General features: G+C 41.0%; 1 protein-coding gene and 1 long non-coding RNA gene across 3 annotated transcripts; both read right to left on the reverse strand.

The window, feature by feature from the left end:
* Positions 1 to 2,306: 2,306 nt before the first annotated feature.
* Positions 2,307 to 3,987, reverse strand: RNASE6 (ribonuclease A family member k6). 2 transcript variants are annotated; one of them, XM_027553411.1, is made up of 2 exons: positions 3,691 to 3,987; positions 2,307 to 3,100 (listed from the first exon to the last, which is right to left on the reverse strand). In XM_027553411.1, the coding sequence occupies exon 2, from the start codon at positions 3,093 to 3,095 to the stop codon at positions 2,631 to 2,633; it is 465 nt and encodes a 154-aa protein (XP_027409212.1). In that variant the 5' UTR covers positions 3,096 to 3,100; positions 3,691 to 3,987; the 3' UTR covers positions 2,307 to 2,630. The 2 variants fall into 2 exon arrangements, with proteins under 2 accessions (XP_027409212.1, XP_027409213.1); XM_027553412.1 differs by having other exon boundaries at positions 3,625 to 3,959.
* A 12,460-nt stretch (positions 3,988 to 16,447) lies between these two features.
* On the reverse strand, positions 16,448 to 19,053 carry LOC113899413. The gene is made up of 2 exons (XR_003512910.1): positions 18,881 to 19,053; positions 16,448 to 17,252 (listed from the first exon to the last, which is right to left on the reverse strand). It is a non-coding gene; the product is annotated as an uncharacterized LOC113899413 (long non-coding RNA).
* Between the last annotated feature and the right edge of the window lie 3,990 nt (positions 19,054 to 23,043).

A 23,043-nucleotide genomic window follows, 5' to 3' on the forward strand; every position in this document is an offset into this window, starting at 1 on the left:
TAGCCCTATGTAGATAGTGTGCAAGGGATAGGATACCCATTCCAGTATTCTTGGGCTTCCCTGGTGGCTCAGTCAGTAAAGAAGCTGCCTGCAACGCAGGAGGCCTGGGTTTGATCCTTGGGTTGGGAAGATCCCCTGGAGGAGGGCATGGCAACCCACTTCAGTATTTTTGCCTGGAGAATCCCCATGGACAGAGGAACCTGGCAGGCTGCAGTCCATGGGGTCACAAAGAGTTGGATGTGACCAAGCACAGCACAGCACAGATAGTGTGGCATTTTCAAAACAACAACAAAAAACCCCCCAAAGCATTACAAATTAAAAAGAGTATTGAATTTATCAGTGAAACGGTTTTCAATTGTATTCTTCTCCACTGCGCCCCCAATGGAACTAGTTAAAATAGCTTTCTAAGTCAATAAGTAAAGCAGAAAGAGGGGCATACTGTTTTTATTGGCTCCACCTCCTGTAGTCAATATGAAATTTTAAAAGTACAATGTCATCTGACCTGATACTCAAATTCTGCTTCCATACCATGTGGGTAAGAGAGATACATGAATTGTCTACTTAGCTCATTTTCCCTGGGAACTGTGGCATCTCTAAGCCAGCACTAATGGTCCTGGAACCAGGCTTGGCCCTGGGATACCACTAGAGACATGGGCTCTAAAACCCCTCAGGGTTTCCTGTCTTTTGAGGCTCATATTTTTGTGGGGCTCCCATATGTTCATGTGTAACTAAAATTGTTTTCTTCTGCTAATCTGTCTTTTTATTACAGAGGGGTCTAGGCCAAGAACCTAGAAGGGTTTGTGGAAAACTATTTTTTCTCCCTTCCTCCTAAGACCTAAATTCTTAATCCCAGTCCTTCAGTTTCTAAATCAAATACCTATTCCAGGACACAGCTTCCCCTCAAACAAGGGTGTGGGCAAGTCAGACTCCCAGTGACAGACTAAATGCGCCCTCCCAGTAGGACCTCTGTCACAGTACTTCCTCGTCACAGTACTACTGACTCTGCCACCCACGCACCCTCTATCCCGGGGCATCCTGTACTGAAGGCTGTTAGAGCCTCCCTGGACTCTCTGCCTTCTAGCTGCCAGGAGCAGCACAGCACCGGCTGTGACTACCAGGAACGCCTCCAGACACCGCTTCCTCCTGCTCCATGACAGCCACGCCCTTCATGATGGGTGATTAGGAAATAAGACACACAAGTTGAAAACGAGGTACAGTGTCATTAGGGTGAACCATACGCACTTTCTCTTACCAAGCGTTGGAAGCGGAGGTACAAAGGGAAAGAAATCCTATGACACACGATATCATAGCAGGAACTGAGGCAAAAGATTGGGCACCCACCAGAGTGAGCAATGTGTCAGGAGCCAGAGTCTAAAGGGTATCGATGAGTCTGACCCCTCAAAGGGACAGCTGAATGAATGTCACAACTCCCTTAGGCTGATTAAACCTCTTGTTACAGTAAACAAAGATGTATATGATCAAAAAAAAAAAAAAAAAATCTGTTCCAAAACCCCAATGGGTAGAACAAAAATGTTTTTAGTTTCCCAGTGCTTCCCCTGCTCCGCACCCCGACTCCCTCCGTGATCAATACTTTCTCTTTGTTCATTCTAGTAGAGAATGGGAGACTTGACTCTAAGGTTACTGTGGATTATTATCACTATTATTTTTTTTATTATTATTTTTGGTTGAGCTGGGTCTTTATTGTTGCTCACTGGCTTTTTCTAGCTGCGGTGAGTGGTGGCTACTCCTTGTTGCGATTAGCGGGTTTCCGGTTGCAGGGGCTTCTCTGGTTTAGTGGCACAGGCTCTAGGCACAGGGGCTTCGGTAGTTGTGGTGCATGGGGTGAGTTGCTCTTCAGCGTGTGGAATCTTCTCGAACCAGAGATTGAACCTGTATCCTCTCTACCACCAGGGAAGTCCCCTTCAACTATTTATATTTAAAACATTATCTGATTAAATATAGAAATAAATAGTTAAGATCTAGGATGCCTCAGTTACCAGTGTTAGAACCTGTGTGTGAAATGCCATTAGCACTCTGTATCAGTGCCACCTCCAACAAACACAGACAAGTATTTCAGGGGAAATATGTAAAGCTATGAGCAGAGCTTGAAGGGATGGAGAATTTTCTTTCTCTTTAATCCCAGAAACACAAGGAAGAGGGACATGGCCGAGGCCCCAGTTGCTAAATAATCTCAAAGTTTGCCTAGGGCCAAAGTAGTTCTTGGAATGTTGGCAAATGCAGGCCTAGATAGCTCCAGGCTGGCAATGACTCGAAAGGGATCTCAAACATACTTATACACACACTCATTATAATGCAACCAAAAATGGTTTTATTGCTCTGAACACAATACAGCAAACGTTGGCCAAATTCCTAAGGTTAAAAATATGGAGGTCTGGACCCTCCTTTACCCTTTTATCTACTACCTTCCTTCAAAACACAGAGCTCCAAGGCAGAAAAGCATCTGACTTTTTTGTTGTTGTTCCAACTCTGATCTGGTATCCTCATTTTTTCCACTCTAATTTTTCCAATACTCTCCTTTTTCCTTCTATGGGAACCAGGAAAATCAATAAAAGACAAGAAAATCAGAGGAGATCATAAGAGAATTTGTGCTGAGCGAGAAGCAAAGTGATTTAAACAACCTTATCTAAGTGTACAGGAACCAAATGATAAGGGGGGTCGGTCTTCTGAGGGGGGTCACAGGCAACAATGAAGAACTTGTATTGGGCGTCGTCGTGGTAGCGGCAGTCAGGATACCTTCCCGCGATGAAATTGCACTGAGTCAGGTTGACGGGCTTTGGACTCTGGTGACAGTTGTGCCGGCCATTCTTACAGATGATGTTGGGCATATCACAGACGGCAGTCACATCCTGGAAGACGTTGTGCAAAAAGGTGTTTTCAGGTTTACAGTGCTGAGTGTAGTTATTGACACCACTCATTGCCTTGTTGCACTGGAGAAGCCTTGGCTGTATGTGCTGAATTTCAAACCAGCGAGCCTTGGTGAGACCTTTTGGCACAGCACAAAGTGGACGCACTGACCACCACATTCCCAGCAGCAATAAGAGGAGGGAAGAACGTCCCAGAAGATGTGGCCCCATCTTTTCTGTGCAAGGAGAGAGAAAATAGATCGTAGCAGTAGAAGCAATAAGAGAGAAATTATTGCTCATAACCATTCATATTTTCACTCTGCCTTTTAAGATTTCATAGCTCTTTTTTTTTTTTTAACCATCTCCTTTCTCACTTGAGTCTCACAATTTTGAAGAAACTAAAGCCCAGTGAGGAGGAATTTGAGGTAAGACAACCTTTACTCTGATTGGTATATCTTGTTCTTCTCTTCGACCTGCATTCCTTTGATGCTTGATGCTGCCCACGTCAGAAACCTTGTCTCTTCCCAGGACTTCCCTGGTGGTCCAGTAGCTAAGACTCTGAGCTCCCAATGCAGGGGGCCCAGCTTCAATTCTTGGTCTGGCAACTAGATCCCACATGCCACAGCTAAAGATCCAGCATGCCACAATGAAGATCAAAGATCCTGCATGCAGCAACTAAGACCCAACACAACCAAATAAATAAATAGTTTTTACAAAGGAAAAGAAACCTTGTCTCTTGCTTCCTGAAACATTTACCCACCTTCTATTTGACCTGGATCTCCCAGTTATCTTCACCGCCCACTCGCTCCCCAGCTGTGGGGCTTACCAGGTCTCCAGGATGGGGCTCCAGCAGCAGTACTTAGTCCCAAGACCAGAAGCTTTTGTCTGTTGTTCTCCTCCCAGGCATGCTAGGTCTGCCTGTGTGCGGAAGGGTTCTGAACCCTAAGAAAGAGAAACCTAGAGCTTGGAAGATGAATTTCTTGTGGACAGTATGGATGAAACACTTAGATTTTCAAACCTGCTGTTTAAAATAGTATCAATTACACTGTAGACACAGGGAGAGTAAGCTTATTTTAAAAATAATGAGACTCAAAACACAGTTTTGAGGAACTGATCACTTCCTGATATGAAATGGTGTTTCCTTCCTTACTTGAACTTCTTTTTTTTTTTTTTTTTAATGATTTCAGTTCTTTAGGAGAAAATATACATGAAAATCTGATGTAGTAACTGCCACATACTTGGTATGTGGATTTCAACAATAGACTTGAATGAACTATTCATTTATGTATGTTTTTTAGGCCAGCTACTGAGCTACTCTGATTCATGAGCTCGTGATAGAGATAGGTTAATGGACTAATACATAATATATTAATAAATATAAGTAGCACTTAACAGCTGTGATCAAGGTAATTGTCTGGAGACAGTAGAAAGGAAGTATTTTTGGAAGGCACAACACCTGCCCTGAGTTTTGAGGATTAATTAGAAGTTAGGTAAAGAAGATGGCAAGGGCATCCCAAAGAGGAAACTGTGAGAAGAGACCCATACATATGAAGCAGGGCGCATTTAGGGTATTTGCCTGATAAACCTTTTCGTACCTTTTTGTTGGGGCTGCAATATCTTTATTCAGAACCTATTGCCTCATAGACGACTCACATAAAAGTTTCCTACATGGACTCTTTGTTTATAGTCTCTTTTGCTTCCAATCCATTCTACACATTATTTCCAGATTAACATTTCTTGAACATAAATGTAACAGTGAAACACTCTTGCCCAATACTTTTAATGGCTCAAATAATCTTCAGGGTAAAATTTAGTCTGTTTATAGCAAAGTTACAGGATACAAGGTTAAAACACAAAAATTGATTGCTTTTTTATATACCAGCAATAAACAATTGGGATTTGAAATAAAGACACTAACATTTCCATTAACACCAAAGAAAAATGAAATACTTAGGTGTAAATCTAATAAAATATATGTACAAGATCAATATGAGGAAAATTATAAAACTCTGATGAAATAAATCAAAAGAGGATATAAATAAATGGAGAGATGTTCCATGTTCATATTGAAAGAAACCAGAACATGTCATCCCAAAATATGGCTCTTTGACATAAAAATTATTTTGTATTGAAGGCAATTAAGAATCATGAAGTGCAAAACAAGCTTCCCTCTTTCTGTCCAAAGGCAGAAAATAAATTTTCCTTTTACTGGAGAGAGACTGTCATCATCCCAGTGAGGACACCAGTAGAATCTGCAAATGAATCTCAAAAACTATCTGTTTAGTTACTTCTTCACCATTTACTACACATTTACTTCACCATTTACTAGTAGGGTGAAGGGGTATACCAACTCTGGTCTCTGGTATACTATCCAGAGACCAAACCCCTTTGTTTTGTCAATTCTTTACAGAGGTATTGTTTCTTTGTCTAAAGGGTATAAAAGCTTCCTGCTGTGTTCACTTACTTGGATTTTCATTTTCCTGTGAATGCTCCCATGAGCATGTGAATATTTAATAAAAATTGTATGCTTTTCTTCTATTGATCTTTGTCAGCTGAATTTTCAGACCCAGCCAAGGACCATAAGAGTGCTAAGGAAAACTTTCTTCCCGTACAATGACATTATGCACTTGTCAAAAATGTGTACAGCAAGAACAAATTCTAATGTAAATTGTGGACTTTAGTCAATGTATTTTTTAAAAAATAATTTTATTGATTTATTTGCTGCATCTGGTCTTAGTTGCATCACGTGAGCTATTTTGTTGTGCCTTACGGACTTTCTAGTTGTCACATGTGGGTTCACTGCACCCAGACTCGAGAGCACAGGCGCAGGGGTAGGCTTAGGTGCTCTGTGGTATGTGGGATCTCAGTTCCTGCACCGGGGATTGAACCTGGGTCCACTGCACGGCAAGGTGGATTCTAACACTGGGTCATCAAGGAAGTCCCAGTATTAATGTATTAATACTGACTCATCAGTTGTAACAAGCACTACAGTAAAACAAAATGTTAATAATAGGAAAATTGGGAACTGTGTGGTTAGGAGAAGAGAAAAGGAAGAAGAGGCATATGGGAACTCTTTGTACTTTCTACTCAATTTTTCTGTGAATCTAAAATTTTGTCCTGGGGACTTCCCTGGTGGTCCAGTGATGAAGAATCTGTTTTCCAATGCAGAGGACAAGAGTTCGATCTCTGATCTGGGAACTAAGATCCCACGTGCTGTGAGACAAATAAACCTGAGCACCAGACAACAGGAGAAGCCTGCCTAACACAACTAGAGAAGCTTACACACTGCAGTGAATACCCAGTACAGCCTAGATAAATAAATAAATATCTTTAAAAAATAAAATAAAATTGCTCTGAACCAACAAGTCCATTAATTTAAAAAAATGTTTTAAGATGTCTGTTTGCCTAGCACTCAAGTATCTTTTTCTACAGCCTATGTATTAGAATAGTCTCCCTTCTCCTTGAAGTTCCACAACTTGATTGTATTCGAAGTCTACTAAAGAGAAAAACAATATCAAGTTATCCATGTCCCTAGATAGGGGTCCCCTAATCCTGACCTCACATCAGAATTGCCTATAAATTTTTTTATAATGTCAAGATCCTAGGCCTACTGAATCAGAATTTGGGGGACTGAGGTCTTTGCATATCTATGTTTGATTAACTCCACAGTGATTCTTAGTAGAGAACCATTTTTCTTGGCTGACACTGATTTTCACCCAATGGCCAAGTTTTTAAGACTGGGCCTATGCTTGACTCCTGAGATAATGTTTCCACTTTGTCCTAATTCAGGCAGATGAATTCTTGTCTTGCTATAATAAGTAAGGTGCAAGACAGATGGGGGAATATAAGAATGGGGGAATATACCTCTCTTAACTCTCTTAAATTATCCCAAACCTTTGAAGTGTAGGAGAGAAAAAATATCTTTTCCTTCTACGCTTCTAAATTCTTGGCTGGGGTCCCTGTAACAAAAGACAGATTAGTAAGATAAAAGCATACAAATTTATTTAGTATAAGGAACATAGGAACACTTCTTAGGAAATGAAGACCCTAAGAAGTGATTAAACCTAAGCATTTTTATGCTAGGTTTGACAAAAAGTGGGAAGACATGGACAGATGTGAAAGAACAGAGGTACAAGCTAAGTGTAGTAAGAAAGGAGAAACTTTCAAGACCTATTCATCTAGATCAGAGATAAAGATTCTCTTTTCCCCTTAGGCATAGGGAGGGCTCCTCTCACATGAAGATCTCTTGATCTGCTTCAGAAGGTCAGAAAATCCTTCCTGCACTATCTTCCATCTCTCAAATTCCTTTAGCTTGAAATATTCCATAAGCTAATGCGTGCATGCTGAGTCATGTCTGACTCTTTGTGACCCTGTGAACTGTAGTCCACCAGGCTCCTCTGTCCATGGAATTTTCCAGGCAAGAATATTAGAGTGGGTGCCTTTTCCTTTTCCAGGGGATCTTCCCCACTTGGAAATAGAATCTGCGTCTACTACGTCTCCTTCAGTGGCAGGCATATTCTTTACCATTGCACACCTGGGAAGCCCTCAATATGCCAGGGTGCCATATTCAGTAGTAACATGTCCTGAATCCCATCAGATGCTCCCTGTGCAGGAAATGGACCCCAGTGATTGGCTGGGCCCTTGTGCCGGCCCTAAAATTCTAAAGCAAGTTCAGGGCATCTGATAGGGTCTCTATTATCTATGTTTTCTCCATACCCATGCCTCATTGAGAAGGGATTAGGTCTATGGCCTGTTATTTTGTATATTCTATTCTCTAGTCCTTTATTTGATTGCTGACTGCAAAAGTAACAGTCTCAAAGCCCTGTCCTGAAATAACAGATCAGTCTTCAATCTAATACTTATTATAACAATTATCAACCATATTCAGACCTCTTAGAATGCTCCTTCTTTCATGGTTGCTGATGTATTTCTGTGTCAGGCATCCAGCCAGTGATGGCCAGAACGATGAGTCAGAGGCTGATGCTAGGTGATGAGTTCCAAGTTCCTTTGTGAGGTTTAGTTTTATTGTTTCTGTGGAATTGAATTCCTGACACTGAAGACGGCCTTCAACTCTTAGCTCATTGGTCAATTTGGGTGTGTGATAGTTTATTCTTTGGCCTATTGCTGTATCAGACTATTTCTTGTGACTTCCTTCTTCTTTTCACATCAGTCATAATGATCTCCATACATTTTCTAAACAAGATGCTTGCTCCTTGGAAGGAAAGCTATGACAAACTTGGTATATTAAAAAGCAGAGATATCACTTTGCCCACAAAGGGCCATATAGTCAAAGCTATGGTTTTTCCAGTAGTTATAATATGGATGTGAAAGTGGACCGTAAAAAAGGCTGAGCACCAAAGAATGGAAGCTTTTGAGTTGTGGTGCTGGAGAAGACTCTTGGGAGTCCCTTGGACAGCAAGAAGATCAAACCAGTAAATTCTAAAGGAAATTAACCCTGAATATTCATTGGAAGGACTAATGATGAATCTGCAGCTCCAATACTTTGGCCACCTGATACAAAGGGCTGACTCATTAGAAAAGACCCTATTGCTGGGAAAGACTGAGGGCAGGAGGAGAAAGGGATGACAAAGGATGAGACAGTTGGATGGCATCACCAACTCAATGGACATGAACTTGGGCAAACTTGGGAGATATTGAAGGACAGGGAAGCCTGACACCCTGCAGTCCATGGTGTCTCAAAGAGTTGGATACAACTTAGCAACTGAATAACAACAATAACAGAAGAGAAAGCTGTCCAAGACTTGGAAATGGACAAAAGAGATTACTGGGAGTCTTTTCATTTAGTACCAGGATTTGTCTAGCAGACCCGCTGTGGATGAACAGACACTGTGAAGGTGTATACCTTTGATTTGCAGAACAGACATAAACTTTCATAAAATGGTAACAGTGCATCATTCCTGTTAATGCTGATGCAAATGAATTTTATCCAGCTAAGAATATACATTTCTGTAAACTAAAGTCACATTTGAACTGTTTATTTGGATGTTACTGACTTCCTTATTGCTGATGAATTTATTAAATTGGGTTTATTTATGAGCTTATTCAATGACATGAATTTATTATTTAGACTTTCTTGATAGCCACAATTTTAACTTTAAAAAAAATTCACACTTCACAGTTTTACAGGTGTTATTTCTTTTTCCTGGATCATCCTTTCCAACCTAGTCTGCTTGGTTGCTTACCCATCTTTGTAGACCATGCTCATATATCCTCTCCTCCAAACTTTCCTCTCTCCAGGCCCAGAACTCTTCCAGCTGTTAATTGTTCAGACCCTGTTAGCACTCACTGGATTCTATTTTCATTGTTAAATTATATTACAATTATACCAAAGTATAATTGAAGTGTAAATTCAGTTAGAAAACATCAGATTTGCTGTCTTGCTCTTCTGCTCTTTGCTCCAGGTCTTCAAAGCAGGGTGGCTTTTACTAACCACACATTTACTTAATAGCTTTCCCTCATTCCTTCTAATTGAGTTAGAATTTCTCTGTGAAGCAAATTGACTTCTAGCTTTGGACTTATAGCTACTCGTAAGGTTATGTGGGGGGAAACAAGAATACCTGCCTCCCATTTCTCAAATGGAAATTTAGGATTTTTGATGAGTGTCATAAGATACTTTATTGCTAGGATTCTTCAATATTTGAGGGGAGGATTTGAGGATTATAAAATGCAAAAAGTTCATGAAAGCAAAAAGGGATAGAAATTTTCTCAGAATGCAGAACAAAGTGTGAAGATGTCACAGCAAGCCATCTTTCCCTTTTCCCATCTCATACCTGCTCACCATCAGCAGTATGGATGTGAACTAGAGTGCTTTGTTGGATCAGAAATAAACTTTGTATAAGAGTGTTTATGGAGTTATTATAATTTTGATGTGTGTAATATCTTGTTAAAATATCTATCTTTGAACAAGACCATTGAATAATATCTTTGTCCCAGAAAATGCTGACTCCTAAAATATGGGCTATCCCATGTGACAGACAAAATCTGAAATTTTTCCAGTTAGAGTATCTTTAACATAAATTACTTTGGGACCACCAACCCTACTTTGTAAAATGAGTTTTGACTAGATTAATAGCATCTTTGATAATTATGTGCATATGTGTGGTAATTATATCCCAGCCACTAGACCAATGACTGTAAACTTCTCTGAGAATTTGATGAAAGCCATTGATTTGCTGTCCCCAAATGGAAACATACCAAGAAGAATCCATATAATTTCAGTGGGTTTGTTACTAGGAAGAGCCAATTTTTGCTCCATGTTGGATCTGCTTCTTCTATTTTAACCTTTGCTTTTTGCTGCTTTTGTTATTATAATCATGCTTAATGGTCTGCTCTTCTGCTTGACTATTCACAGAGAGACAATCTGACCCTGTCCACCTGTGACTGGCAGAAAAGAAATTAACACCTACCCACCCTGAAGCTGGCCATTCCCGGAAACATTTGTGAGACTTATGACCTTTTTACTTTACTTCCTCAGCTTCTCCACACCTCTCTGTTCTATTAAAAAACCAGATATCCCCCCAACAAGATGGTTCTTTTGAGACATTAGTTGGCCATCTTCTCCTCCAGCTTGCTTTCTGAATAAAGTTGTATTCCTTGCCTTAACACCTCATCTCTGATTCATTGGCCTATTGTGCAGCAAGCAGATAGACCTTGGACTTGGGAACATGGTTCACGGACTTCTTGAAGTCCCCAGGTTATAAGAAGCTGTTCTAGAGAACTTGACTCCCTTGACTGCATGGAAACTGGCTTTTTCACCTTCTACCATAATTGCTTAGCACAACATTTATCACATAGTAGGCATTCTATAAATGCTATTGAATAGATAAATACATGAATGAATGAATAAAATATGAGAAAAATTTTAACCATACAAAGCAGCATATGCTAAATGCCAAATGTGTGATGTAAATGAGTTAAGAGGAAGGGGTCATCATGGATTGGAGCCCAGCAGCTTCTCAGTGGCCATGAACGGAACTGGGACATAAACACAGGGCAGATTGTCACCAAGTGGCAAGAAGTGAGAACAAAGTTTCAGTGGATGGAATGTGCATGGCATATTCCTGGAACTGTAAGTGGCTACATATGACTACTACTAAGAGAACAAGTAAAGTGAGTGATATCAGATGAGCCTAGAAAGTGGGGCACAGGTCAGATTATGAAGATTGTGTGCTTGAAATTGAGCAAGACCTTGCAGAATCCTCCGGGTACAAAAGTCTTTCCGTTTCTTGTTTGCAGAACTTCCCCCTTTCCAAAGAGCAGATGCAGACAGTTACTAATTAGAGAAGTGGGGAAATGGAGAAACGAAAGAAAAGCAGTCAAGAAATAAGTCCCTGCACAGCAAGAGAAAGAGAACACTTTAATAGAGAAAAAAAAGGAAGTTGGAGGGCTATAATAAACAAAGAGTCCATGGCTTTTCATTGGCAGAATCCTTGCCAGGAAAGTCCTGGCTAGCCCTGCTAGGCTCTGCTCTGTTCACAGGGTGTGAGAGCTCCCTCTTCTGGTCTTCCAGTTCTATTTAATTGAGAATGTGTGTGTGTGTGCCTGCTAAGTCGCTTCAGTCGGGTCCAACTCCGTGCGATGCTATGGACCAACGCCTGCCAGGTTCCTCTGTCCATGGGATTCTCCAGGCAAAATACTGGAGTGGGTTGCCATGCCCTCCTGTATTGTTTACTAATTTTTTACAACTGTTAATAATTTCTTTAAAATTCATTTTCTTCCTATACTGCTTTGAACCATCATCATTTAACATTTTAATAAAAACAAATTTTAAAGAATTTTAAAAGTGAGGTATTCGTGAAAAATTATTGTAGGAGAGCTGAAAAGACAATCCTAAAATATGACTCTAGAATACACCAGTATTATCTAGAATACACCAGTTTATCTAGAATAAACCAGAATACACCAGTACATTTTAAAGCAGTATTTATCAAGTAAGAAAAACAATATGTTTCCCATATGTAAATTGATCATTGATGAAGAACTATTACCACCAGAAAACTGAATTCACCTCTTGGTGGATGTGAGGTGAGTGTAATCTCCTCGGTTCTATCTTGTCACAACAAAAATTTGTAGCCACGGACATTAAAGCCCTCAGCATGTCACAGCTCTCAGACAGACCATGTTACAGCTCTCAGCTCTCAGATAGACTGTGTTACAGCTCTCAGCCCTCGGACAGACCGTGTTATAGCTTTCGGACAGATCAGTGTTACCGCTCTGTGTTTTATTTAGAAAATAAAAGGAAAATATATCCTTGAGGCTTTAGGGCATACCGACCCAAAAGACGCGGAGAGCGAGCCCCAGCCCTTTGGCTCCTCTTTTTATCTGTTTTTTCCTCCCCTTGGGCGTGCCCTATGTAAAGTGGGCTAGCCAGGATGCTGTTTGTTCTACCTGAGGTCCTCAGTCCCATCCTTGGACTTTCCTTTGTTCTATTTTCACGGGCTTTTCTGTTCCTTGTATTTTAGCCTCCGCCATTCTGGACTCCTGTTTCCTATTCTAACTACCTAACATGGATGTCAAGCCAAAAGACACAATCAAGGCAAAGATCAGGAGCAGGAAAGATTTATTACTTGCAGCAAGGAGCCTGGTGGACTACAGTCCATAGGGTCGTAAAGAGTTGGACACGACTGAAGCAACTTAGCACGCACACAGCAAGTTAGGAACACACCAGAGATTTTTCCCAAAGCAGTCTCCACAAACAGCATAAAAGGGGAAGTTTTAAGCTAAGGGTACTTGCATATTACTAAGCGGCTTGAGCAGAGAATTTGGTGTAGAACTGGGGAACTGTTGATAGAGTCCAAGCTTTAGTTGACTGAAGTCAGGACGGTCAACAGCATCTTTCTGTCCTGCATCTGGAACTCAAAAGACTTTATCAGATTGTTATGTATGTCCTTTGAAGAGGAACTGAGACACTGTTTTATTGCTGAACAATTATTTCTTGATTGCTTTCCCTTTGTTCCCTTACTTCCCTTAAGATCTTGTGGCCAAGTCTAGACTACAAAATGCCTATGGCTAAAATGGTTTCTCTTCTGTTAAGAAAGCCCTTCCTGGTTCTCTTTCTCTGGGGACTCCCTATCCTATCTGCTTTTAGAACTATTGTTAATACTAATCTCTTGTCAGTTTGGTTGGTAAAGTTCTTTATCTCCCAGGGTTCTGCTCATTCCCAAGTAGGCTGAAAACACTGCAAAGCTGAGGAGCTCTTTGGAACATGATGACCAATCTAGATTCACTGGCCACTCATTGAGGCCCGAGTTCTAGGAAGGTGTTGCTGAGAGGAAAATTTGTTTCCTTTTTCCCTTGGAACTTAACTGGTACAATAATTATATTATATGAGATATTGACAGGAGAACAAATAAATGTTTAATAACACGTATAATAGCAGAGACCCGGAAAGCTCAGTAACTCACCAAAATGGCTGATGCCATCACCTTAAACACCATCTTTAGTTAAAAATGAAAGGAGATGTTGAGGTTGAGGAATCTATGGAAGATGATCAAGAAAAACACAGTAAACAAGGATAAGGTTGTTTTGCAGATTTACTATTGCCTTCTCCATCGGTAAGTTTCTAGAGTATGAGTCGCCACCACCCACCTTCCTGGTACAGCAGGAAGACACTCTTACAAATGGAGATTTCCCTTTTACCTGTAATTGTCTCTTGTGTGCATTCTAAGTTGCTTCAGTTGTGTCTGACTCTCTGCAACCCTATGGACCATAGTCCACCAGGCTCCTCTGTCCGTGGGATTCTCCAGGCTAAAATACTGGAGTGGGTTACTATGCCCTCCTCCAGGGGACCTTCCTGACCCAGGTATTGAACCCATGTCTCTTCTGTTTCCTTCATTGGCAGGCGGGTCCTTTACCACTAGCTCCACCTAGGAAGCCCAAATGTCTCCTACAAAAGAGTTAAAAAAATAACTTCTATTTGGTTTTCAGAATGTCTCTCATATCTGCTGATTCTTAAAAAATAACCAGGCTAAAATGATCCCTATGCCAAAGAGGCATATTTCAGGGTGGAAAATTCTGCTTCCTTACAGCATGCAAACTAATTTAAAATATCAGCTAATTTAAAATTTTTATATTATTGTTGTTCTGTCACTCAGTCATGTCCAACTCTTTGTGACCCCATGGACTGCAGCACTCCAGGCTTCCCTGTCCTTCACCATCTCCCAGAACTTGTTCAAACTCATGTCCGTTGAGTCAGTGATGCCATCCAACTATCTCGTCCTCTGTCATCCCCTTCTCCTCCTGCCTTCAATCTTTCTCAGCATCAGGGTCTTTCCTAATGAGATGTCTCTTCACATCAGGTGGCCAAAGTATTGGAGCTTCACCTGCAGCATCAGTCCCTCTAATGAATATTTAGAGTTGATTTCCTTTAGAATTGACTGGTTTGAACTTCTTGTAGTCCAAGGGACTTTCAAGAGTTTTCTCCAACACCACAGTTCAAAAGTATCAATTCTTCAGCATTCAGCCTTCTTTGTGGTTCAATTCTCACATTCATATGTGCCTACTAGAAAAACTATAGCTTTAACTAGACAGACCTTTGCCAGCAAAGTAATGTCTCTGCTTTTTATTATGCTGTCTAGGTTTGTCAAGGTATAAAAATGTTTATACCTTGGTCTTTTTCTAGTTGTTTCAAAGTTTGAGTCATTTGTTGATGCTGGAGACTGAATAATAGTGTTTAGTATTTCTCCTTCACATACCTGCCCTGGGCATAATTATATGACATGAACATTTCTCTTACCCTTTGTCTCTATCCCCTATTTAGCAAACAGAACTACTGTGGACATTACTTACTTCTGTCTTCAACATTTCCTTCTCCCATATACTTCCTCTTTCCTTCAACAGAGTGTAAGTCTTAAGCCTCACTCTTGAACAGAATTTCATTTTAAAGTCCTCTAAGGGTCAGGAAGCAATAGTTAGAACTGGACATGGAACAACAGACTGGTTCCAAATAGGAAAAGGAGTCCGTCGAGGCTGTATATTGTCACCCTGCTTATTTAACTTATATGCAGAGTACATCATGAGAAACGCTGGACTGGAAGAAACACAAGCTGGAATCAAGATTGTCGGGAGAAATATCAATAACCTCAGATATGCAAATGACACCACCCTTATGGCAGAAAGTGAAGAGGAACTCAAAAGCCTCTTGATGAAGGTGAAAGTGGAGAGTGAAAAAGTTGGCTTAAAGCTCAGCATTCAGAAAACGAAGATCATGGCATCTGGTCCCATCACTTCATGGGAAATAGTTGGGGAAACAGTGGAAACAGTGTCAGACTTTATTGTTTTGGGCTCCAAAATCACTGCAGATGGTGACTGCAGCCATGAAATTAAAAGACGCTTATTCCTTGGAAGGAAAGTTATGACCAACCTAGATAGCATATTCAAAAGCAGAGACATTACTTTGCCAACAAAGGTCTGTCTAGTCAAGGCTATGGTTTTTCCTGTGGTCATGTATGGATGTGAGAGTTGGACTGTGAAGAAGGCTGAGCACCGAAGAATGGATGCTTTTGAACTGTGGTGTTGGAGAAGACTCTTGAGAGTCCCTTGGACTGCAAGGAGATCCAACCAGTCCATTGTGAAGGAGATCAGCCCTGGGATTTCTTTGGAAGGAATGATGCTGAAGCTGAAAGGCCACCTCACATGAAGAGTCGACTCATTGGAAAAGACTCTGATGCTGGGAGGGATTGGGGGCAGGAGGAGAAGGGGACAACAAAGGATGAGATGGCATCACTGAGTCGATGGATGTGAGTCTGAGTGAACTCTGGGAGTTGGTGATGGACAGGGAGGCCTATCGTGCTGCAATTCATGGGGTTGCAAAGACTCCGACACGAGTCAGCGACTGAACTGAACTGAACCTTACAATGGCAACCCACTCCAGTGTTATTGCCTGGGGAATCCCAGGGACGGGGGAGCTTGGTGGGCTGCCATCTATGGGGTCGCACAGAGTGGGACACGGCTTAGCGACTTAGCAGCAGCAGCAGCAGCAGCAGCAGCAACCTTACCTTATATTTCTGCCAAGTGAACATGATTATTAGCAGATAAACTGATTTATGTTCATATCTTCTACTTGATATTTTATTCATCAGGAAACATATGACCTTAACTCATCTAAAATGCAGTACCCTCCTTACAGATACTTTTAATGAAACCTAGAGAGAGCAGACAATTGCTGGGCATTTGTCATGTTTGTTTTCTCAAAGTTAAAATACCAAGTCAAAGGATGAGGAAGGAATAAAATCATTGTTGACTGAGCACCTGCTATGTGCCAGGAACATGCTAAATATTTTATACCTAATCAGCTTTGGCCACACCCACCAATCTGGGTGGAACTCAACATGTCCCCACCATCAAAGCCTACGTCACATCTTATCCCCTGCTTAGTGCATAAATAGTTATACATTCATCACACACAGAAACCTATTACACACAGGAGACAGACACATGTAACATACTTTAAACCTATAAACAGTACAAATCACATTTAAGCATAAGCTATATAACACACACTTAAAACACCTGTACTAATCACACAACACATACTCTGTATACATACATACATGCCATACACATTGGAATGATATAATTTATTTAGGGATGGGAAGATCATTCAGTTTGCAAAGGTATAAGGAGAATCCATATCAGGAAAATTCCTAGGATAGTAAAAAAAGAGATGCCATATGTGCAGAATCTTAAAAAAAAAAAAAAAAAAAAAAAAACAGAAGAAAATCAGATAAATGAGAGGGGAAGGGTATTCCAGTCAGAGAAGCAACATGGGCAGTTATGAGAGCAAGAAACCACGTGAAAAATGCTAAGTAGTTGAAAAACGTTGGTACATAAACATAAGGGCTCTTGATGTAGGCGGGGCCACCACTTGGGAGCACTGAACACTGAAAGCTGTGGCTGTGGGTGGACTTTCTAGTTGCTGATATCTTCTAATAACCGCATGTCCTCTATGCCATCAACAAACCCATTCCTGCTGCAATGGAATTCAATGTAGCTGTAGCTCTTGTAATCTTTGTAATTGCCTCTGCTGTTCTTCCGGATGCACTTGAGTACCTCGAAGGGATATGTGGCCCATATATATACATTTCTGTGGCGGTCTCCCCAGTTCCTCATGCATATATGTACAATTTTGTGCCATAAGGTATAGATGAAGATGTGATAGTTCTTATTTTTTGGAATGCCTCTTTCCCTCATCAGATCATTGCATTTGTACTTGCTAAATTCCCAATTTGTGCTCAGGTGGTGCTGTTTCATAAATTCCCTCCAGGAAAGGTTCTGGCTGTGTACAAGGAACCCACATAGAGGAAACAGCAGAGCCAACAGAGAGCCTAGGGTCTTTAGAGTGGATGCCATTTCAGTCACCAGGACCACCTGTGGATCCACAGGGACGAGAGAAGAAAGCATTATCTCAACACTGCCCTAAGAGCTGAGCTCCACCTTAAAATTCCTTTCTCTGTCAGTGTAGGCACCTGGACCCAATTTTACCATTTGGTTTCCAGGCTGGAAGATAAGTCTCATTAGATAATAAAGTTTACAAGAAATGAAAATATGCTACAGCCTGTCTGAGACAAGAGCAAAGTTGTAAAAAACTAATGAAGTTTATTTTGACAGTTCCAAATACCTCTTGTCTGCCCTCTCTTCTACCTGAATTAAGGAACTTATTTCCCTTTAGCTAACTGTTTTGCATCCAGATCAATTCATAAAGGAGTGTATATCCTTAAAAAATGGGATTTTAAGCTTTATGTTTGTGAATTGCAAAAGGTTGTCACCTTTAAAGGGTATGCAGGAGTTGAATAGAGATTTGGGAGATATTTTCTCAGCAGGAGGCTTTGGTTCCCTGAAATCCTAGGCTGCAGCTACAGTGACTCTGAAAGATGTTGCTTCCCAGGATCTTGTCTTCCTTATGACACTTCCCCAAAGCCTGTGAAACAGGCTATCACTTCTGACTACACACACCCCTTCTCAGAAGCCATTTCCCTAATTATTGTCATTATAAATGATCTTGATCTGTTGTTAAGAACGTCATCACAATGAGCTCCAATTTTGAACTATTGTTTCTAATCAATCAGGTACCAAGATTGAAACTGCCCACACAAGAGCTACTGTGTTCAAAATTAGGACAGAGAGTTGCTTGAAAAAGTCTCCCCTTTAAACTAGCTCTCTGCCCTCATTTACCATGAGGACTACATCTGGCCCTGTGGAATGTCTATCCTAGTTCTCAACTCTGAGCATGATGCCCCAAAATGGGCCTAATCATCCGTCCCTCACACTTGTGAGAGTCTTATGAGATATATGCATTGAGAGCATTTGTGAGAATGTCAAGTGCTACATCAAACACAGCATAAGGGATAGGTGCCTTCTCTTTTGTGATACCCTATCCCTGGCTCAGAAGGCCTAAATAGGTTGAGAAGACCAGGATTCAAGCTGCTTCAGTGTATAGTTGGCCCTCTGTATCCACCTGTTCTGCACCCAGGGATTCAACAAACCACAACCATAAATTAAAAATATATATATATAAAAAATCCAGAAAGTTCTAAAAAGTAACACTTGAATTTGCTTTGTGCTGTCAGCTAATTCCATAGCATTTATATTGTACTTACAGCTATTTACATAAAATTTAAATTGTATTAGGTATTATAAGTAATGTAGAGATGATTCAGATATATAGATTAAATGCAAATGCTATGCCATTTTATATAAGGGACTTGATGCCTGGATCTTGGTATCCTGGGCATGGGGGTCCTGGACCAATACTCCATAGATATCAAGGGACAATGATATTATGCTTAGGAAGATTGAGGAGGAAGCCGGAGGGGTAGAAGAGTGGGGAGAGGCTCTAAGAATTGTATCAATGCGATTCATACAGAATTGAATTCAGGTCATTGGTACTTACAAGTTGGATCACTGTCTGTTCTTAATCCCACCATCTTAATTTCCCCGTCCAGCAGGGCCTTTCCCTCCAAGCATCCTCAGTACCAGCCCTTCTAACCATAACTCACCCTATTTAGATGCAACACTCCTGTCACTGGTCGAAGTGGGGATCAGTTTATGGATCTGAAGAGCAGAGTGTGTCTTTCCCCTTTCGTTAGAGCCAAGAAATCTCAAAAGTGAAGGAAAGATGGAAGGAATAGCAGTGGGAGGTACAGCACTCCAATTACTTGGCAGTAGTTGTGGGGAGGGGGGTAAGACAGACTTACTATGAGAACCAGTTCCTGTATTTTCTCATCTAGAACACTTGGGTTCACTCTGAGAATAGCCTGGAGCAAAGGAGTCAAACTTCAAAGACTGACCTGTGGGCATTAAGAAATTATAAGGCCCTGGATAACCCCAGAGGGGGGTTTCAGGAGACAACCAGAGATTTGGCTCCTAAACTGGTTTCCCAACAAAATTCTAGGAGAAATTCCCTAGATGGTTACGATCCAGGGGAATTTAAGTGAGGGAAACTGCACCTGAAATTGTAAACTTCTGGACTTTCATTGAGAATTGAAAAGTATCTAGTCAAAGGCACATTTTGCAGATAAAGTGAGATCCTCAAATGTGTTTTCTATTAACATTTTTCTTCAAGGGCTGTTTCTAGCTAAGTCTCCTGGGCTGAATTTCTCACTGGGCCACCTTGTTATCAGAGTATCACGAAGTGTAGCAGAATATACCACCCAAAGTATGCCTCTGAGGGGAGTAACATTTGCCTCCCCAGAATATGTCTCTTTGGCAGGTGGATTATTTTGAGCTGAAAACAATCAAGGTCCAAAAGATTTTGAAAGAACATTTGACCTTCTCCCTAACTACCTAAAAGAGTTATGGACAAAGAATATCACCTGCCATTCCAGGAAACAAAGGATGGTGAGGCCATCAAGCCAGCAGTCATTGCAGTAGTTGAATTCAGGATGGAGATAAACAGGATACAGGCCTAGATAGGTAAGGTGTATATCAGGGAAAGATTTTGGTGAGTCTAGACTCTTGCATCTTTCTGTACAAGGAAAAGTGCTAAATTTGTTAAACTTGAGTTGCCTGGTTTTTCTTTAATTGACAGTAATCTCTTGATGTTCCAACTATTTGTGGCTTTTTTGGGGGAAAGTTCCTATATATCCTGGTTCTTCCCTTACTTCTGCAAAACAGTCCCTCAGAGCTGAGAGGCTGTCTCCCAAGCTTAAGTCCTCAGTAAGTCCACTGAACAAAACATAATTCTCAACTTTTAGATTGTGAATTTTTTTTCAGTCAACAGAATGTAGATAGAAGACTTATTTCAGGAAGAGAGCTATCACCATGGATAATTATAGTATAACATGAACTGGATGTGTAGACAGGGAGGTCTGTTAAATTTTTTTCTCTGTTCCCATGATCTCTGCAAGGTTTAACAAATATTTGTTGACCAAATGTTTGCTCCTTTCAAATTCTGCTGAATTGCTCCCTTCCCTTTGTAGTCCCCAAATACTATCCCCAACTTTTGCTTCTAGCTAAAAATGTTATTTGAAGTAGCAGCTTGGTCCATTTATCAAGTTTTAATCAGCTTTCCTGGGTATCTCCTATGCATATGGGAAATATCCATGTTGTTAAGCTTCTGTTTGTTTTTTGTTAAAAAAAATTAATAAATAGAAATCTCATTTAAATGGAGTCAGGAGACCAGAAGGGGAAGCTTTCACACTCTACAAGGATAGCAGAGCCAGTGGGAAGAAGAAAGATTGCCTCTTCTGGCTCAGATCTTAAGAGACTGTTGCAATTCAGCCAATGAAAAGTCACATGCTCTTTGCTTACTGTAGCCCTCTCAACTTCTTTTTCTCCTCTATAAAAGAGTTCTCCTCTCCATTTTTGCTGAGGATTTGCATGTGGCTTACCATGGTTGCCTCCCCAAAATTACAATTCTTTGCTGATCCCAAATAAACTTTTTTTTTTTTTTTTTTTTGCTGGAAAAAAGCCTGGTGGTCTGATTGTCTTAGGGCAACACTTACCTTTGTTAATTTATTTTTTATGACAGAGGGGAACACAGACAGAACCTAGAAGGTAGAAGAAAAATTATTTTTCTTGTCCTAGAGTTAGAATATTTAGTTATATCCAGAATATTTAGTTATATCTTATCTTCAAAACTTGTTAGTAGCAATGCCATCTTCTTTCTTCTCTCTTTTTGGCCATGCGGGTTGACTTCAGTTCAGTTCAGTTGTTCAGTTGTGTCTGACTCTTTGCGACCCCATGGAATGTAGCACACCAGGCTTTCCTGTCCATCAACAACTCCCAGAGTTTACTCAAACTCATGTCCATTGAGTTGGTGATGCCATCCAACCATCTCATCCTCTGTCTTCCCCTGCTCCTCCTGCCTTCAATCTTCCCCAGCATCAGGGTCTTTTCAAATGAGTCAGTTCTTCACATCAGGTGGCCAAAGTATTGGAGTTTCAGCTTCAGCATCAGTCCTTCCAATGAATATTCAGGACTGATTTCTTCTAGGATGGACTGGTTGGATCACCTTGTGGTCCAAGGGACTCTCAAGAGTCTTCTCCAACACCACAGTTCAAAAGCATCAATTCTTCAGTGCTCAGCTTTCTTTATAGTCCAACTCTCACATCCATACATGACTACTAGAAAAACCATAGCTTTGACTAGACAGACCTTTGTTTCCAAAGTAATATCTCTGCTTTTTAATATGCTGTCTAGGTTGGTCATAACTTTTCTTCCAAGGAGGGTTGACTTGCAGGATCCCAATTCCTCCACCAGGGATCTAACCCATACTCCCTGCAATGAAAGCTCAGAATTCCAACCACCGGACCACCTGGGAATCCCCTTGTTTCTTCTCTTCAAATGGGAAATAAGTCATCAGAGTTAGATGGGGACATGTTGGTATTTACAGAAACTCTGGTGCAATTTAAGCCCTAGCTCATTATTCCCCTGAATAATGGGGAATTGGGCACCAATAGACTGGAGAGGGGTTGTCTCAGGGAACATTGTAAATCCAACTACTCTCTAGTTCTTTGGGTGAATGAAGAGGGGGAGTAAAAAGGCAAGAATTCTGGGCACCTGGGTATGGAGGACTTGAGAGATGATTCTAAGAAAAGATAAAATGGCCATCATGTTCCCATACATTTCAAGAGATCCCAGCAAGTTAGTGGTATCCACTGATGACCTAAATCAAGCAGTGGCTCAAGGAGTGTAGGAGCTGGAGGGAGACACTACTAGGGCTCATATGTGATGCTGCAAACCGCAAAAGACCCATTTTATGTCTTCTAATAGCTCTTTTTCTGGGAAAAATCCCAAGTTAAATTGTTCTAAGAAGTCAAATGAGGGGCAGTAGTTTCTCTTCCGGAGAAGGCAATGGCAACCCACTCCAGTACTCTTGCCTGGAAAATATCATTGACAGAGGAGCCTGGTGGGCTGCAGTCCATGGGGTCGCTAAGAGTCCGATGCGACTGAGTGACTTCACTTTCACTTTTCACTTTCATGCATTGGAGAAGGAAATGGCAACCCACTCCAGTGTTCTTGCCTGGAGAGTCCCAGGGACGGTGGAGCTGCTGGGCTGCCGTCTATGGGATCGCCCAAGTCGGACTGACGCGACTTAGCCGCAAAAGCAGCAGTTTCTCTTCAGTTTTCACGTGCTTCACTACCGTTAACTCAAAATAAAGTGAATGAAAGTGAAGTCACTTAGTCGTGTCCGACTCTTTGCGACCTCATGGACTGTAGCCTACCAGGCTCCTCAGTCCATGGGATTTTCCAGGCACGAGTACTGGAGTGGGTTGCCATTTCCTTCTCCGGGGGATCTTCCTGACCCAGGGATTGAACCCAGGTCTCCTGCATTGCAGGCAGACGCTTTACAGTCTGAGCCACTGGGGAAGCTCAAAACAATCCACATGGCAAAGTAGCACGTCTTATGAAGGACTCTTCTGAACCCCTAATTTTTTTAACAGGGGGGCAATCTAGCAGTGTAAACATAAAATGTGCTAACAGGGTAAATCCTATGGGTTCACACCACACACACACACACGAATACATGAAAGGGTAACCACGTGAAGTGGTAAATATGTTAATTTGATTATAGTGATTATCTCAGGATATATATGTAAACCAAATCAAGTTGTACATCTGAAATATAAACAATATATGTCAGCTACAATTCAAATGCTTTCAGTTCAGTCCTTTCACACATACACATACACTCTCCTTCTTTAGTAGCTAATGTCTT

The sequence above is a fragment of the Bos indicus x Bos taurus genome, chromosome 10 (assembly GCF_003369695.1).
Source record: "Bos indicus x Bos taurus breed Angus x Brahman F1 hybrid chromosome 10, Bos_hybrid_MaternalHap_v2.0, whole genome shotgun sequence".
Lineage (NCBI taxonomy): Eukaryota > Metazoa > Chordata > Mammalia > Artiodactyla > Bovidae > Bos > Bos indicus x Bos taurus.